Below are 19,318 nucleotides of genomic sequence, written 5' to 3' on the forward strand. Positions count from 1 at the left end.
TTGTTGACTTCTCTTAGAAATAGCAAGACCATAACTCAACCTGACAAAAGTCATTGAGGTTAGATGACATTATTTAACTGAGACATTCACTTGCCTCTAAGTACTTTTCAATGTTTTTGCTTTTTTTTTTTTTAATTCAGGCATCATATCAACATTTCTTCACGTCCATCCTTTTGGAGCCAATATAGAATATCTTTGGTCATACATGCAGCAGCTGGACTCCAAGGTAAATGATTTTTCTCAATTGAACTTTCATTGCTGAAATTTAGCATGTTGATTGCTAGCTGCAGGTGGAGTCTGCGTGAGCTGCATCCAGATAGAAGAGCCCACAGAGGCTCCTTGGCGCTTCCTTTTGGGTTTTGGCAGAGAGTTGTCTTCTTCTCACTTGTTTTAATCTTTGTAGAAAGAAAGCAAAAGCAGTTATCTAACATGACAACAACTGTCAGCAAATGTCAAATTTCTTTGCAAAGCTAATGAGATATTTAAAATGACAAGTTGGCCTGAAAGTTCCCATAACAAGGGAAGAAATCAAGTAAGGGTGCCTAAAGGGGCAGCATACTCAGGCCGTATTCTCGGGGGATCCGAGCTAGGGACTTCACACAGTAGAGGAAAAATCACCTCAGATAACAAAGATCTGACATGACTCTCAAGAACATTGTATTAATGGCTGTTTTTGAGCATTATTCTCTAAGTGGAAAAAATTACTGCAAAGGTATTCTCAGCTGTTCCTCTCAGGGGTCACATCCAGAGTCAGACATCACCCCCATTTCTCTGAAGCACAGCTTTTCTCACATGCAAATTAGCTACATTCCTAGTCCACTGCAGTGTTTGTGTGCTAAAAGAGAAGGGACAAAAAGAGCTCAATTTATGTATTGAATTCAAGTGAAGGATGAGAGGGGCCACTATTGAAATAAAGTGGGGTCCTTAACCAGGGCTGCCTGGGGAGCCCAGGATGGGGACACAGAGTAGCAAATCAACTTTCTGCTCGAAGGAAAGCGGAAATAATTAAAGGCTTCTCCAAATTGGGCACAGCAAAATACATGGAACTTATATGACGAGGTCTATAGCCTGCATCGGTGTAGACCTGCATGGACACATGTAAGTCATTCTAACTGTTCAGGGGTTAGCATGAGATAAATTACTACCTGTGTTCTTATTTGACTCCAATGACTGTAATAGTACATGATCAGAGAACTTCTTGGCCTTTCAAAGGATCTGATACTTCCCTTTTGAGAAAGATCATCTGGAACTACAAGTATTTTTCAGTCATAGAGGTTCATGACTTTTTATGATAAACCAAAACAGGGTGAGAGAGGGGATTATAAAATACTTTTTAAAAAGTTTTATTAACACATAGTAATTGTACATATCAATGGGGTTTGGGGTGATATTTCCACACATGCATACAGCATGGATTGACCATATGCAACCACCCTCACCTGTGCCAAAACCCAGTAAATCACTGTTCTACTTTCAGGTTGACATTTGTAGCTTCCATATGTGAGAGAGAACATGCAGTAGTTGTCTTTCTATGCCTGGCTTATTTCACTTCACATATTATCTTCCATTTCCATCTATTTAGCTGCAAATGAAGAAGGATTTTATCCTTCTTTATGGTTGAATAATAGACCAGTGTGTGTGTGTATTTAATCTCTTTGTCTGTTGACGGGTGCCTAGGCTGATTCCAATCTTATCTATTGTGAATATGGCCACAGTAAACACAGGTATGCAGATATCTCTTTTGTATACTGACATATTTCCTTTGTATAAATAAACAGGAGATAAATAGCTGAATCATATGGAATTTCTATTTTTAGTTTTCCATGGTGACTTGTACTAATCTAACAACAGTGTACAAAAGCTCCTTTTTTTCTCTACATACTCACCAGTATTTGTTATTTTTTGCTTCACTTTGTTTTTTTTTAATAATAGAAATCTAACTGGAGTATAGTTCTGATTTTCATTTCTGACAAAGATGTTAAACACTTTTCCATATGCTTATTTACAATCTTTACTTCTTTAAGAAGTGTCAGTTCAGATCTTCTGCCTTTTTTTTTTTTTTAATAATTGGGTTACTTATTCTTTTACTAAGTTTTCTGGGTTCTTTATATCTGGATATTAACCCTCAGTCCGATGTAGCTGATGAATATTTTCTCCCATTCTGTGGGTTCTCTTCACTCTGTCGATTGTTTCTTTGGCTGTGCAGAAGCTTTTAATTTGATGTAACCTCATTTGTTAGTTTCTGGTTTTATTTCCTGTATCAATGCCTTGAAATATTTCTACTATGTTTTCTTGTAGTTGTTTCAGAACTGCAGGCCTTACACTTAGGTCTTTGGTCCATTTTGAGTTGATTTTTGTACAGGGTGAGAGATAAGGGCCAAGTTTCAGTCTTTTGCATGTGGATATCCGGTTTTCCCAGCACCATTTGTTGAAGAGGCTGTCCTTTCTCTTAACATATGTATTTGGCACCTTTGTTGGAATCAGTTAGCTGTAGATGTATGGATTTATTTCTGGGAACTCCATCCTGTTCCATTTGGTGTATGTGTCTGTTTTTAATGCCAATACCATGCTGTTTTTGTTACTATGGGTCTGTAATATGTCTTAAAACTGGGTATTGTGATACCTCTAGCTTTGTTCTTTTTGCTCAATATTGCAAGGTCCTTTGGCTTTCATATGAATTTTAGTATTTTTTCTAGTTCTGTGAAGAATTTCATTGGTATTTTGTTGGGGATTGACTTGAATGTATGTATTATTTTGGGTGATATGGACAATTTAGCAATATTAAATCTTCTAACCCTTGAACATAAGAGGTCTTGCCTTTGTTGTTGTTTTCTTCAGTACCTTTAAATCTTCATGGTAGAGGTCTTCCACCTCCTTGGTTAAGTTTATTATTAGGTATTTTTATTTTATCTCAATTTTTGAGGCTATTATGAATGGGATTGCTTTCATGATTTCCTCAGTAAATTTGATATTAATAGAAAAGCTACTGATTTTTGTGCTCTACTACTTCACTGAATTCATTTATCACTTTTAATAGTCTTAGTGAAAACTATGTTTTTCTATGTGCAGATTCATATCATCTGCAAACAAGTATAATTTGATTCCCTCCCTGTTTGTATGCCTTTTCTTTCTCTTGCCTAATAGTTGATGCTAAAATTTTCAAGTACTATAATGAATAACAGTGGTTAGAGCGAGCAAATACCCTTGTCTGGAACCTGATTTTAGAGGAAATGCTTCTAGTTTTTCCCCCATTATGATGTTGGCTATAGGTTTGTTACATACCCTTATTATATCGAGAAAATATTATCCTGAACCTAATTTATTCAGGGCATTTATCATGAAGGGGTATTAAATTTCATTGAGTACTTTTACTGATCTATTGAGATGCTTCATATGATTTTCCATCATTCTATTAATGTGATGATTTATGTTTACTGATCTGCATATGTTGAACCATCCTTGCATCCCTGGAATGAAACCAGCTTGATCATAGCATATGATCTTTTTGATTTCAAGATGCTAATATTTTATTGAGGATATTTGCATCTATGTTTAGGGATACAGTTTTCTTTTGTTGTTGATTTTTTTGTGTTGTTATCATTATTTTGTCCTTATAACATTTTGGTAACAGGCTAATGCTGACCTCAGGGAAGAAGTCTGGAAGGGTCCTCTCCCTTCCAATTTTGTGGATTGAGAAGAACTGAGGTTCTTTTAAAAGATTGGTAAAACTCAGCAGTGAATCCCTCAGGTCGTCTTTTCTTTGGGAAGACTTAATTTTTTTTTTTTAAGTTTGTAGATGGACACAATACCTTTATTTTTATGTGGTGCTGAGAATTGAACCCAGTGCTTTACATGTGCAAGGCAAGCACTCTACCACTGAGTCACAACGCCAGCCCCTGGGGAGACGTTTTATTATTTATTTAATCAAATTACTTGCTCAGTAATCTTATTACTCTATTTAAGTTTTTTATGTCCCCTTGGTTCAATTTTAGGTGGAACATAAGCATCCACCGTCTTCCTAAATTCATTTAGCTTTTATCTATATTCTCTTGGATCATGCACTTTTTTATAATCATTCTTTTGCATTTTTATTAGCATTTCATCTACTTCAGTTTCTTTGGAATCTGTTGCTAGAGAGTTAGGGACTTTTTGAGGTGTCATATTGTTTTTTCATATTTCTCATGTTCCTACTTTGGGATTTGTGCATCCTAGTAAATCAGGTATTACTACCACTTTTTTAAAAGTACTTATTTAGTTGTAAATGGACACGATACCTTCTTATGTATTTATTTTTTATGTCGTGCTGAGGATGGAGCCCAGAGCCTCACACGGATGAGACAAGTGCTCTACCACTGAGCTACAGCCCCAGCCCCTCACTACCACTTTCATGGGTGTCTTTCTTGGTAGGAAGCTTTCTCCTGAAGATGTGTCTTGGGGTGTCCATTTGCTATGCAGTTGGCTTTGATTCTAGCTGGGCACTTTAGTGTAGTTTTCCTGTAACTTCCTAGTGAGTCTGGCCACAACGCTCGGGCAGGTGTGGTGCAGACCACAGTGGGTGTGGCTTATCTCTTGTGCTCTACCTGAAGGGGAGTAGTGGCCTCTTTAGTGATGGAGGTTTCCTCAGGTGCTGTTAGTGTTATATCTATTTCTATCAAGGGCCTCTGATACTGTCTGAGTAGTGATGAGGGGCCTGAAGCATTTGTCTTCTGACCAGTAGTATGGGCCTAGACACTGCATGGGGATGGGAGGTGGCAGGAACTGCAGCATCCCCTCTGTGGTACTCACACCCAGTCCTGACATCAGTGGGAGGTCAAACAAGGTACAGCAGTGGCCTGCGGTGGGAACAGTGTACTTGGGGTGGCAGCAGGAATTGTGGTATTCCTTCAGCTGCTACTGTAGGAGTGCCCACGCAGGAGGAGTGCCCTTGCTGTATATGCCTACAGACAGCATGACTGGACTTATGTCATCTCCTCCTCACTCTTTCAACTATAGTATGGGAGTAAGCAGGAGCCAGGACTTAGCCAAAGCCTCTCAAAGTTCCTCTCCAGACCTCCACTGACTGTGACAAGCAAGCCGTCCATGTTATCCAAGGCCACCTCAGCATGCCCTGTAGATGGGGTAACAGGGGAACCTTGTTGGAACCAATGCCTGAACATGGCACATGGGGAGTGGTGGCAGGAATCCCAGGGCACCTGCCCTGTTCTTTCGCTACCACAGATTCATTTGGAACTGGCCGTCCCTTGATTCAGAATCCAAGCTCCCTGACCGCCCAGTCCTGGAGGTTGTGCACTTGGCTCCCCTCCATGTGGCAACACCTGATCCCTGCAGTGCAAGACACCCAGCTTGTTTGGGTCAGAGTTTCTCTGCTGGGCCAAGTTGGTCTGGAAAGCAGGTATCATAGAGCCTATTCAGTAGAGCATTTGTAGGGTCCCAGAAATGGGAATATGTGAGGGTTCTGACCCCTAGAGCTGCCCAGATTCAGAAACCTGTCCCTTATCAATGAAAGCTAGGAGTTGATGTCATAAAATTATTGAAGTTTGGAGTTATATTATTGTTTTCTCTGTGGGCTCCCTTCAAATAGATAGGGAGGTAACAAAATGCTCATACTTAAATGAAATGAACAGGATATGCTATGCAATGATCCTTTGTCACTTTATAGCTTGGGAGGAAGGGTCCATTGTTGCTTTGTTTGTTTTCCATCACTACTGTCATTCTTCCTTAATACCACAGTCCCTTTGCCTGGAGGATTAAATAGAACACAGGTTGCACCAAAATGTTGGCATGGAATAAGCCCTCAAGAAATGATTCCTGCCCTAGCAGTGTTAGCGGGTCTTTCCTCCCTTTTCTGAAATCCCTGAGTGGGAAGGCTTGCAGAGAAACAGTTGCCCCAGTAAAAACTGAGACAGCTGCAGAATCCACTGGTTATCTAAGAACCAGGACCGTGGACCTCTCTGTTCCCATGGCAAGCTGATGATCTGCACACGAAAGATCACCTGGGAGTGGAAGCTCTTATTCTGTTCTTACCACCACACAGAACTCAGATGATTTTTGTTGTTGTCTCCCTCATTAGTCTCTAAGAGAAGAGAATTCACATGCATGGTCCCTGACCACTAGATGATAAGCCCTTCCAGAAGAGTTCAGTCAAGAGAATTCCATCTCATGGCAGACCGGTACTTCCTTTTTATAAGATGATGATGAAAGTATTTCCCTCACAAAAGAAACACACAGGATCTCTCCCCAGTCTCATCCCTTCTACCCCCTGCATCCCTACTCTCCTCACTAAAATGCCTAGTAATATTGTCAGGTTTTTTCCTTGTGGTCTGAGTTTAAAAAAAAAAATGTTTTTGAAAACTGGTTCTAAGACTGCTGGGTGCCAGGGATTGGACCATGTATACTTTCTATCCCAGGGAGGCTGAGAGGATTTTTAGACTTTTTAGACTTTTTAATCCAGAAAGCAAATCATTACTGTAGACTGGAATTTCATATCCTTGGGGCTTTAAGCAGAAAGCAAAATAATGAGAGGTTTGCCCTCTAAGTATTCACCAGAGCCCTGTATCCGCATCAACTGCCAAAAGTCTCATAATCCTGGAGCTGCTGGCAGTCTGTGGATGCTGAGGTCTCCGCGTGGCATCCAGGTCCACCTGCCTCTGGTTAATCAGAATGAACTGCATGTCACGGCTCCCATAGAGTTCGGTTAGTGTTGTGTTAAGGCAGTGGGTGGTGCCACATACTACAACACAGGGAGTTTGCTGATTAACAAAATAGCCTTATAAAAATTTCAAATTGAACAATACAGTTTCCTTGAGACCTGACAGCATCATAATTGCCACAATTTTTGTAAGATAACATTTAGATTCTGCTCACCTAGTGGGGATGAGAACAAGGAAAGCAGGCTCAGCCCAGAACTGTAATGTAGCTATTTTTATTACAATTTCCCCAAAGGCCACATATGGGTATGGGGATGATTAAGAATGGAAGGAAAGGTAGGGATTCATTTAAATTATTCTGGGCATGTAAATTGCACATAGCTCTCTAAAAACCATGTAGCCCAGTAATGGGCCATTTTCCACTTAAATATTATTCCTGCTTCTGATAATGATATTTGCATATTTCCCCCTTCTTGGCCTTTCTAAACTACCCATTTAACTCTTTCATTCAGCTCCTTCATATCATAATCACGTGACAGAATCCAATTCATTCAGAGAGACAGGACAAGGGCCAGGGGCAGTGGCTTCCTGAATCTTGGTTTAGTCAAAACTTGTGCATGGACACAGGCAGGTAGCTCTTCAGAGCAGAAAAACTCTTTTGACCAGTTTCCGGTTGCAGCGTAGAACCTCTCATGTCAGTCCCAGAGCGGAGCAAGCCCACCCCTTACTGGTCATTGCCCTGAAGCAGAGCATTGGCAGTTGAACTTCCTGCCTTCCCGCCAAGGCAGGGAGGTTCCTCTGCTGTTCCTTAATTGGGGGTTTTTTAGGTAGTTCTGACTTAATTCTCCAAGTGTGTCTAGCTGACCTCCAGTGTACCTACAGCCTCTTCCCAAGGGCCATAGAGTGGAAAATTTGGCTCTGTAAAATAGAGCCACAGACACTAGAGGTTATGGGGAGACTCTCCCACTGACTTGGCACCACTGTTTGGAGAGCAGCTTAGGTGCTTGTGGCATGTGTGCCTCTCCCACCACAGGGTAAACCATTTGCATTTCTGTACTAAAGGGAACCTCTAGAAGCACAAAATTGACACATCTTTCCACTTCCCAGGATCTTCAAATACTGCCTTAATTGTCCAGCATTCTTTCCTAGAAAATCACCATGCAGTTTTTGTTACTATAGCTCTTTAGTATAATTTGAAGTCAGGTATCGATGCTTCCAGCATTGCTTTCTTGGCTTAGGATTGCTTTGGCTACTCTGGGTCTTCTACTCATCCAAATGAATTTTAGGACTGCTTTTTCTAGTTCTGTGAAGAATGTCATTGATATTTTGATGGGGATTGCATTGAATCTATATATTGCTTTTGGTAGTATGGCCATTTTAACATAAATTCTGTCCATCCATGAACACAGAAGGTCTTTCCATCTTCTGAGTTCTTCTTCAATGTTCTGTAGTTTTTGTTTTGGTACCTAGGAGTGACCCCCAGGGGCACTTAACCACTGAGCCACATCCCCAAACCTTTTTATTTTGAGACAGGTTCTTGCTCAGTTACTTAGGGCCTTGCAGAGTTGCTGAGGTTGGCTTTGAACTTGTGATCCTCCTGCCTCAGCCTTACTAGCCACTAGGATTACAGAAGCATACCACTTCATCTAGCTATAGTTTCATTGTAGAGGTCTTTTACTTACTGGTTAGATTTATTCTGAAGGTTGTTTGGTGTTGGTGTTTTTACTTTCACTACTATCCAATAGTAAAGCATATCACTAAAGCCATCGGTGTTTTTCTCTTTACTAAAGTAAGTTAGCTCAAGAAGGGTAAGTGTTGCTACAGGTAAACAATAAGTGTGAGGGGCTTAATTATTTATTTTGCATCTGATGGCTAATGAGTTCGAACATTGGTCACTTGTTTTATTTGACATTCACATATTATCTTTTAAAAATTATTTTAGATATACAGTAGAGTGTTCATATTATACACTGATTTTAGCATCTGGGCAGAGAAATCAGAGGTGACCCTTATTGGCTTGCCTCTAAATGCGTCCTGATATTTCTCTCTTGTGGCTTTTAATATTCTTTCCTTGTTTTCTATGTTAGGCATTTTTATAATGGTATGTCCTGGTGAGCTTTTCATTTGACTGGGTCTATTGGGGGTCCTGTAGGTATTCTATATGTGGATGTCTATTTCATTTCTGATATGGGAGAAGTTTTCTGTAAATATGTCATTGAAAATGTTCCTTATCTCTTTAGTTTGTATCTCCATGTTGTCTTCTATCCCAGTGATTCTCAGGTTTGGTGTTTTAATGTTGTCCTGGAGTTCTTGTATATTCTGGTCATGTTCTATAATTTTTCCCTTTACTGCCTTGTGTGTATTCAAGATAATATAACCTGTCTTCAAGGGCTGAGATTCTATTTTCTACACCATCTAGTCTGTTATTGATACCTTCTAGTGAGTTTGTAATTTGATTGATCTTGCCTTTCATTTCTAGGATTTCTGCCTGGTTTTATTTTTACCTGTTATTTATATTTATTAAAATGGTCTTTCATCTCCTGTAATTGCTCTTTTAATTCCTTGCTTAGATCTTCTTTTAGATCATTGAACACTTTGATAATCAGTTTTTTATAATCTTTGAGCTTTCATCTACCTCACTAACAGTGGGTTCCTTTATTGGGGAATTGTGGATTTTGGGGGGAGATTTGTTTGCCTATTTTCTCATGTTTTTAGAGGTCTTGTCTTGTGCATCAATTGCAGTGGATTTCTCTTCCTCTTTTTTTGTGCATGTCCTTTTGTGTGTAGTTATGTTATTTGTTCTAGGGCTTCTCTTTGTTTTTGATGAATGAGTAGTAGATGCCAAGAGGTGGGACCTAAGTTCTCTGTCTAGTTGTTTCTCATTGAATCCTTGTTGATGTTTTGAGGCTTTTTTATCTCCTCCCTTGAATAGAAGTAATGTGAGGGAATATTTAGTTCTAGAGCAGAATCTCTAACCTGTGAACTTTTAGTGTCTTTGGAGGTTCTTAGTACCTCACAGAATAAATAACCAATAGTAACAACTGGTGCAAAAAACAAACAGTGTTAAAAGTAAATATCCAGATCCTACTATGATGTCTTCAACATTAATTGCTGCCAATAAATAGGAATGGTGGGTTCAGCATTTGTCAGCAGTGAAAACAATAACCATGAACTAGCTTTGGCTTTAAAGTAAATAGCAATTGTCAGCTATATCATCCACAGCAGCATTGATTGTATTAGCATTAATAGTGGGGGTAAGGGTTATTATAAACCATTTAGTTCTGAACTACGGTAAAAATACAGTTAATTTGGGGAAGACAAAATATGTTAGGAAATTAGAAAGAACTTTATAATTTCAGAAAATAAACAGAGAATGCAGAAGAGCAGGTGATGGATATTCAGAAGGAGGGGAAGAAATAGAAGAAGTACAGTATTGGGAGGGGGAGAATGAACAATAGAATTAGGCCAATAGCAAGAGAAGATAAGGTTGAAAAAGAAATAAGAAAAATAAATGTGTGAATACAAAACCAATACTAAGATATCCAGTGAACTCAAACCCTCACAAGACAATGCTAGAAAAAAGATAATTACATTTTAAAATGCTGACTATAATAGAAAATAAGACAGTTAAGGGTGTATATAATTATATATATATCCCTGAAATATTTAGGACATCCAGAATTCACACACATGAAGGAATAAGTAGAGAGAAAAATCCAATATCTTGGTATAGATTGAAGGGACCTTCTGCACTGAAGTGGTCAAAATATTTGACTGGAATGGGTGGTCAGTGTCCAATAGTCTTTCTTACCAGTTATTCTTGTGCAGGGCAGAGGGATGTTAACCACTTCCTGTTCTTGTTTGGCTTTCTGAGTTACCAGTTGGATTAGCCTAAGATTGTAGCTATTTGACATAAGACTCAGTTTCCCTTTTTGCCAGTATGAGATGGGATGAGTTAAGACATACAGTCAGTTTGTGTTTTGACCCTTCCTACTGGATCTGTGCACTCCCAGGGTACTGTTTCTGCAGTGCATTCTGTGAAGGGGAGGTCTGGCAGGTGGTGTTGAGTCTATTTGGGCCTCAGGTCTTTTGGGGCTAAGTTGAAATGTGCCTTCTTTGGAGAGACTAGGTTGATCTGCAACATGGGTTTGGTTTTCAGATACCTCTCAAGAAATCCAGTCATGGGGCATGAGGGCTGATCCTGCACTCACTTTTGCTCCAGAACTCTTCCTTCCTGGGTGTAATTTCTGAGCATATTCACCCCTCCCACTCTAACTACTGGACTGCTTCGGCTGGCCAAGTGAGCCACCAGATACAAAGTCTCCCCTTTGCCCTTCCAACTCCAGTCTTCCTAGGTATATTCTACTCCATGACTGTTTCTCTCACATTACACCAGACACCATAGGTTCCCCGGCTAGGGATAGGTTCCCTGCCAGGATACAATGGTTCCAACTGCATTTGGGTTTTGTTGTTCCTCCCCCCCCCCCCCGACAATATCCCAAGTATCACTGATGTCATGCTGGGCACTCTTGCTCCTCCCAGATGACTCCTGCCTCAGTACTCTGTGGCCAGATGGGATACAGTATGGTTTATTTAACACCCAAGTGTGCTTGTCAGGGACCCCCGTGATTTGCCACCTCTTACTTATCATAAGTTCAGACAGTGTTTTTGATCTCAGATTTCTCTGCACCAAGATACACTATGGCTTTGTGTACTCCACCTTGCTTTGTTCATAGTGGGTTGGCTCTGGCAGCAGTTTTCTTAATTTTATTGCATCTAACCTTCTGAGACCCCAAGCCACTCTGAGTGTCCAGAATGAAATCCCTGTTTCACCCACCTCACTGAGAAGCTATATATGCATTACCTTAGTGTCAGAGCAACTTGGAAAGCTGCCGCCTCTACTCACCATCTTCTGTGTACCTGTCAGTTGTCATGAATTCTTTTTGTTTCTGCTTATCTTGGAATTTTTTTTATTTCCTCTTCAATTTTAAAGGCTAGCTTTGCTGGATACAGCAATCTTGGTTGACAGTTATTTTCTTTTAGGACTTGGAACACATCATTCTAAGCCCTCTTGGCTTTTAAAGTTTGTGCTGAGAAATCAGAAGTGATTCTGACTGGCTTACCTCTAAATGTGTCCTGACATTTTTCTCTTGAGGCTTTTAAAATTCTATCCTTATTCTCTGTTAGGCATTGTAATTATAATGTGTTGTGGAGAGATTCATTTTTGATCTTGTCTATTTGGGGTTCTGAATGTCTCCTGAAACTGGATGTTCATCTCATTCTCAAGGTTTGGAAAAAAATCATCTCACAACCTTCCTCAATTCCTGTCTCTCAATGTTGTCCTAGAGTTTCTGGATATTCTGATGATGGCTATTTTAATACAGTCTGAATGTTCAAAGCTGCCCCCTTTGTCTTCCAGCTCTGAGATTCTGTCTACAGCATGATCTACTCTATTAAAGAGACTTTCAATTAAACATTTTATTTGATTTATTGTGTCTTTCATGTCTAAGATTTATTTTATTCTTTTTTAATATCCCTATCTCCTTATTGAATTTCTCATTCATATTCTATAATATAACTTCCTTTCTTGGGATTTATTAATCATTTTTATAACCATTCATTTGAATTCTTTAGTATTTCATCTACTTCAATATTTTGGGGGTCAGTTGCTGATTAATTATGAACTTTATGAGGTGTCATGTTACTTTGTTTTTTCATATTGTATATTCCTGGGTTGAGTTTTATGTATCTGTTGAAATGGAAATCTTGTTCACTCTTCTATGTTGACCCTTTGAGGGCACAGCCTTCACTTGCCAAAGTGTCCTAGAGTGAGACCGCCTCATAGATGTGGGATCCGAGTGCCTATCCCTACCCATTTCTCCTTGGGGCTGGTTATTAGTTTGGGTTTTTATCTCTTCTATTCTTGGTATTAAAATATAGCTGAAGTTTGAGTGTCATTAGTTTGTGTATGGAGCAAAGTGCACTGTCTTTTCATTTAGTTTACTTCCACAGAAGTCTCTACCTTATAAACTTGTAGTGTCCCTGTAGTTTCCCTGCACCTCACAGAATAGGGGGAAACAAACAATAGCAACAAAAATGCAAAAATGCAAAAAAAAAAGCATTAAAATAAATACCTGGTTCCTGCTGGGACATCTACAACATTAATTGCCATAAGAAAACAGGAAGAGTGGGATCAGCATTTGCCAGCAACAAATACAATAAGGAACCATGAATTAGATCTGACATTAAATCAAATAACAGGTGTCAACTGTCATCCATATCAGTAATAACTGCTACAGCATGAATGGTAGGAGCAGTTTTGATTTTGTTTTGCTTTGGGGTACTGGAGGTGGGATCCAGGGGTGCTTACCCACTGAGATACATCCATAAATCTTTTTTATTTTACTAGACAGTCTCATTAAGTTTCTGAGGCTGGGCTTGAACTTGCAATCTTCCTGCCTCAGCTTTCTGAGTCACTGACATTACAGATGTGAGCTGCCACACCCAGCTGAGGCAGAAGTTATATAAGCCGATCAATTCTAAAACATGGTAAAAATACAGTTTATTAAGAAAAGAAAATGTGATAGGAAGGTAGAAAAGAGTGAAATTTCAAAAAGTGAACAATGAATGCAAGAGAGTTATAGCTGGTAATGGTTAGAAGGAGAAAAATTAAAGAAACAAAGGGAAAGAAAATTTGGCTAGTGATGAAAAGAAAAAGAAAGAAGAAAACTAGAAACAAGAAAGCAAAACAAAACTGAAACAAAAACCATAACCCTCAAGACAAAAAATGCATACATTTTTAAAATGAGAATTAAAAAAATACATATGTGTCCATGAACCAATCAGCATAGTAAGAACACACAAGAACAAGAAATATCCTTAATGAAAAAAACACATGTCTACTGAGGTGTTCAAAATAGTTGATGAAAATGGATAGTCACTGTCTGCACCCAACTCTCTTTCTTTTCATTTCTTCTGAAACTATGGACAGAGAGCAGAAGCTGGGTTGTTAACCCCTTCCTCTTTTTGTGTTGCTTACTGAGCTACCATCTGGAGTTGACCAAAGTCTGAAACTGGTTAAAATAGCTCTCAACTTCCCTGCTCACTAGTAAAAGGTTGGATGGAATAGGAAGTACCATCAGTTGGAGTTTAGTCTGCACAGACCAGATGGATGCCCTCCCAGGGTGGGCCAGCTGCAGAGATCTGTGGGAGAAATTCCAGAAGCTGGGGTTTAAGTCTAATCAGGCAGTAAGGGCTTTGTTGGATGGTGTTTGCTCTGGACAGATTAGATCAGCATAGCCCTAAGACCTGGATCCCAGGAGCCTCTCACGAATTCTACTTACTGGTTAGGGGAGCCAATCTTCCACACACTCTGGTGTCCACTAACACCGCCCTCCAGGTCTTGGTCCTTTTCACACCCACCTGTTCAGATTCCCAGACTGCTTTAGCTGGTCATGTGAAGCATCCAATTCAAATGGAAAGCAAGTTGGGTTCCCCTTTGTTTTTCTGACTTGCATTCCCCTGGGTACAATCTTCTGTGTGCCTGTTACAGTCACATTCTGCTAGGAACACCATAACACTCTGGACCACAAAGTAGGTGCTTTCTAGGACAGTATGGCCATGTTTGCTATGATCTCCTGTCTCTCATAGCAGCAGCATGGCCACCTCAAGATGGCTCCCGCCTCTTTCCATGGCCATTTGAAAAACAGAGCACTTTTCAAACACTAGTTCACAGCGCAGCCTCTGGCTCAGCTAGGTTCAGCTGCTTTTCTGACCTTGGGTTTTTCCATACCAGATCCTCCTGTTGTTTTTCCTCTCCCTGTGGTACACCAGTGCTGCCCCAGCAGGCTCAGCTCCTGAACTCTTTCTTCTTTGTTCAATGTGCCCAGATTTCTGAGTTTCTAAGATGCTCTGACTATCCAATGTTAAAGTTTAGAGAAATTCCTCTCACGCACCTCACTGAGAAGCAGTATTCCTGCTGTTTGAATTCTAAGCCACAGGGCAACTAGGAATCAGCCTTCCTCTATCCACCATCTTGAATCCCCCCCCCCTTTTTTTTTTAGCTTTGAGGGTCTCCCCTGAGTTGCTGAGGCTAGCCTTAAAGTCTTCCTGTCTCAGTCTCCCAAGTTACTGGGATTACAGGTGCGTACCACCACACCCAACTTTACTCTGGGGTTCTTAATAGCATACCTATTACAGTATGTTAACAAATGAGTGCTTAGATGGACTAATCAACATTTTTTTAGATAGATGAGCACCCCTCAAAAGCATATGACAGTCAAGGTAACTAATATTCTCCATTTGACTACACAAAGAATATAAACGAATCTGCTCACCCATCATTAGAGAAGTTGAGGGGGTTACCAGGACCCCCAATGAATGCTGGGATAACTCACTGCTTGTCATGTGCTCAGCAGTATCCTAGGACCACAGAGGAACAGGGGCTGACAGGACGCAGAAGAAATCTAAAATATAACCCTGCTCTCAACAAACTTGTAGTCTAGTTGAGAAAATGGTATAATAGTTATGAGGTAATCAGGTGTAAACTAATAAAGTGCCAATATTGGGCAGGGGAGATAGTGAAGTAGGTATTAGAGAAGTGTTAAATCTGTTAACCAGTGTGTGTCCTTTAGTTTGTGCTCACTCCAGTGGCTTCTCTCTGGGACATTTAGCAACTGGCCATGTTTCTTCCCATTCTTCCCTTCCTCCTCTTCCTTCCTTCCCTGCTCTTCTCATTCCTCACTTCTGTTTATCTCCTTGGTTTTCTTCCTCTCTCCCTTTGTTTGTTCCCCATCTGCACTGTTTCAGAGAATGCTTCCTGCAAGGTTCTGTGTGTGCCACACCATGCACTGCCCAGGGACAGCAAGAATGAATGAGACTGAAAGGTGCACTGAGGGCTAAAAGCTTATACTATGGAAGGAACTCTGGTTTCATACTTGGCTTCCCTGACTCCACAGCCTTGACACAGCTTCCGTGGGCATCTTTCCAGTGCCCCAAACTCAGCTTCCCTTGCCTGATGTTATGGGATATGGAGCCAACCATCATAATAACCACATTGATTTATGTCTGCTTGTGTCAATTTGTACATGTGCTTAGAGGCCTGGCAGGGAGGCAGTGGGCTAGAGTCAGGAGTTCAGAAAATATATCAAGCAGATCTTATAAATTACCTCTGTGGTGTTAACACCACATAAGCACCCTTGGTTGTGCAGAGACTTCTCATCTATTCTTTGTCTTTTAAATTATAGAAAATCAGGTGTGGGGTACAGCTCAGTAGTATAGCACTTGCCTAACATGCATGAGGCTCTGAATTTGATCTCAGCATTTCAGATAAAGCAATAATAGCCAGTCAGTTCTTCCTAGCTTGAGTAAGTGTCAGGAAGAGGAAGAACCACCTGACAGAATAAGAAGTACCCTTCACAAGATCTGAAAGAGAAGAGTCACAGCAACAGAGGAAAACTATATTCCAAGGAAAGAGGGAGAGAATGCTGGGAACCAATAACAAAGTGAGGAGAAACTAAACAGCATGGAAAATTGGGAAAAGCAGCCCTGAGAAAAGTACAAAGCAATTTGCAACATCTCTGGCTCCTTGGCCAGGGGCAGGGGACCCAAAACTACAAGCATAGGGGAAGCTGGAAGGTGCAAAAGGGCCCAGTAATGAGAGCAGTCTGGCAGTCCTAGCCACAGGAGAAGTACAAGGTTCTGTGAGCTTTAAATCCAGGTCAGGGATTTGGTCTGAGAGTGACTCCCCTGGCATAACAAGCTGGCTTTAGAGAAGAAATTTATTACATCATTCAGCAAACTCAGAGCTCTTTAACAAGGAGTCATCTTGAGAAGGATCCTATCACGGGGATGCAACTGCTTTGGGGACATTAAAACCCGGAACAAACACAAGTAAGCACCCCCATGATCACCTTGCTGCACAGACTGGGTAGGAGACAGCCATGCCAGATGGTTATGGCTTGGGGGAGTGTCTCTCACAAACTTGCTGGGAGAGTTATGCAGAAGGGAGCACAGGCTGTGGTGGGGAGTGCAGGGCATGGCTGTCAGTGATCCCATCTGCTGTGTCAAGAAGAAACATGGGACATATGAGTGGTTTTAAGCAGGGACCAGTTTGGAAGGTGCCAGAACTGAGGCTGGTAAATTGCTTAGTTGTCAGGACCCCCTCCAACACAGAACTTGATGGTTAGATGGTTCCTCCCTCACCAGCACCCCACTACAGCCTCAGAGACATTCCAGGATACACAGTGGCTTGGACATTTGCTATATCCCTGAACTCAGACTGGAAACCTCCAGATTGAATATGCCTAATCAGCATGGCCCACATGCCCCTGAAATTTGTCCATCCATCAAATGCAAGAGCACCCAATTATATAAAACAAACACTGTTGGATATAAAGTAAGAAATAGGCCCTAATACCATAGTGCTGAGTGACTTCACTACTCCACTCTCACCAATAGATAATCCAGACAAAAAAGTTAACAAAGAAACATCAGAGTTAAATTACAGTAGAGATCAAATGGACTCAACAGACATCTACAGAATATTCCACCCAATGGCTGCATCAGTATGTGGGTATATGGGACTTTTTCACATATTAGGCCATAAGGCAATTATTAACAAAGCAAAACTGAAGTAATTTCTTGTATTGAATCATAATGGAATAAAACTACAAATCAACAGCAAGAGAAATTACAGAAATTATACAAAAACACAGAGATTGAACAGTACACTTTTGAATGATTGCTGGGTCATTGAAGAAATCTGGGGGAAAAATTAAAAATGCCTAAAATCAAATGAATATGGATCGACAAAATAAAAAAACTTCTGGGATACAGAAAAATTAGTACTAAGAGGCAAGTTTTTAGCTACACATGCCTACACTTTAAAAGAGGGAGATCTCAAATAATCTAAGAATGCATCTCAAGAAAATGCATCGTAGAAAAACAAGAACAAAAAACCCAAATCAGTAGAAATAAAGTTCAGAACACAAATGATTGAAATAGAGAATAAAAGAACAATCAAAGGACCAATGAAACATTTGGTTCTTTGAAGAGATAAACAAAATGGACAAAGCCTTAGCTAAAAGAAAGAGAGGAGATGCAAATACTTTGGCATCTGTTGTATTATCCTCTTCTTTTTGTCTCCAGTGAAATCTAATTGAACATTAGAGAATAATTTTAAAAACTATATGCTGTAAATTAGAAAATCTTGAATAGCAAGTTTATGGACAAATGACCAAAGTTGAACCAAAAGGAATTTTAAAAAATCTAAAAAAAATGTCTAAGATCAATAGCAAGCAATGAGATTGAATCAGTAATAAAGTCACCAGGTAAAAGAGATTGTTCAAATTATGTGAATGTAAGAATATGGCATAATGGTTCCCTTTATTGTGTATAACTATAACACATCAATAAAAACATTTTTAAAAATCATCTAGCAAAGACAAGCCCAGGATCAATTAATTCACTGCTAAATTTTACCAAACATTTGAAGAGGTAATACCAATGATCCTCAAAACTAGTCCATGCAGGACACGGGTTTGATTCTCAGCACCACATAAAAAATAAATAAATAAAAGGCATTGTGTTGTGACCATCTACAAAAAAAAAGATTCATAAAAAAAATAGTCCATGATATAGAAAGGAAAGGAACCCTTCCAAACTCATTCTAAAAAGCCAATATTATTATGCTATCAAAACCTGATAAGGGGGCTGGAGTATTGGTTCAGTGGCAGAGTGCTTGCCTCTCACATATGGAGCACTGGGTTTGATCCTCAGCACCACATGAAAATAAAGGTATTGTGTCCATCTACAACTAAAAAAAATATTTTTTTAAAAACCCAATAAGGCTACAAAAAAAACTATAGGCCACTATCCTTGAAGAATATAGTTACAAAAATCCTCAAAATAATGCTTGCAAATTGAATTCAATAGTACACTAAAAGATCATATACCATGATCAAGTTGATTTCATTCCAGTTATTCCAGGATGATTCAACATATGCCAGTCAATTAATACAGCACATAAATAGAATTTAGTATTTAAAAAATCACACTATCATCTCAATACAGGTAGAATCTTTTAACAAAATCTTTTGACAAAATTCGACATCCCTTCAAAATAAAATCCTTGAATAAACTAAGTATAGAAGGATCATATCTCAACATAATAAAATTATATATGGCAAACCCACAGCCAATATCATACTACATAGGGAAAAACTGGAAGCATTCCTTTGAAATCAAGAACACCACAATGGTGTTCACTCTCACTGGTCGTATTCAATATAGAACTTGAAAGTTTAGCCAGAACAAGTAGGCAAAAGATAGAAAGAAAAGAAATCCAAATATGAAAGAAAGAAGTCAAATTATCCTGTTTATATATAATTCTATATTTTTTAAAAAAATAATTCTATATTTTAAAAAAATAATTCTATATTTAAAAAAAAACTTAAGACTCCATAAAAAGATTCTTAGAATTGAAAAAGTTTCAGGATACAAAAACCAGCATTCAGAAATGTGTACCTTCTCCATGTACCAATAATGAACTCATTGAGAAAGAAATCGGGAAAACAATCCCATTCATTATAGATGCCCCCCTCCCCTTCCAAAGATAACAAATCCTAGGAATAAACATAAAGAAAATGAAAGACCTCTCAATGAAAATTATA

General features: G+C 39.5%; 1 protein-coding gene across 6 annotated transcripts in view; it reads left to right on the top strand.

The window, feature by feature from the left end:
• ENOX1 (ecto-NOX disulfide-thiol exchanger 1) overlaps positions 1 to 19,318 on the top strand; it is a 549,814-nt gene that overhangs the window by 522,245 nt on the left and 8,251 nt on the right. For all 6 annotated transcript variants that reach the window (XM_081287123.1, XM_081287124.1, XM_081287121.1 and 3 more), the window contains one exon: positions 141 to 226. In XM_081287123.1, the coding sequence (XP_081143249.1) occupies positions 141 to 226 (86 nt within the window). The remainder of the gene's footprint in view (positions 1 to 140; positions 227 to 19,318) is intronic.

Source organism: Spermophilus citellus, assembly GCF_964194105.1.
Source record: "Spermophilus citellus genome assembly, chromosome: 1".
Lineage (NCBI taxonomy): Eukaryota > Metazoa > Chordata > Mammalia > Rodentia > Sciuridae > Spermophilus > Spermophilus citellus.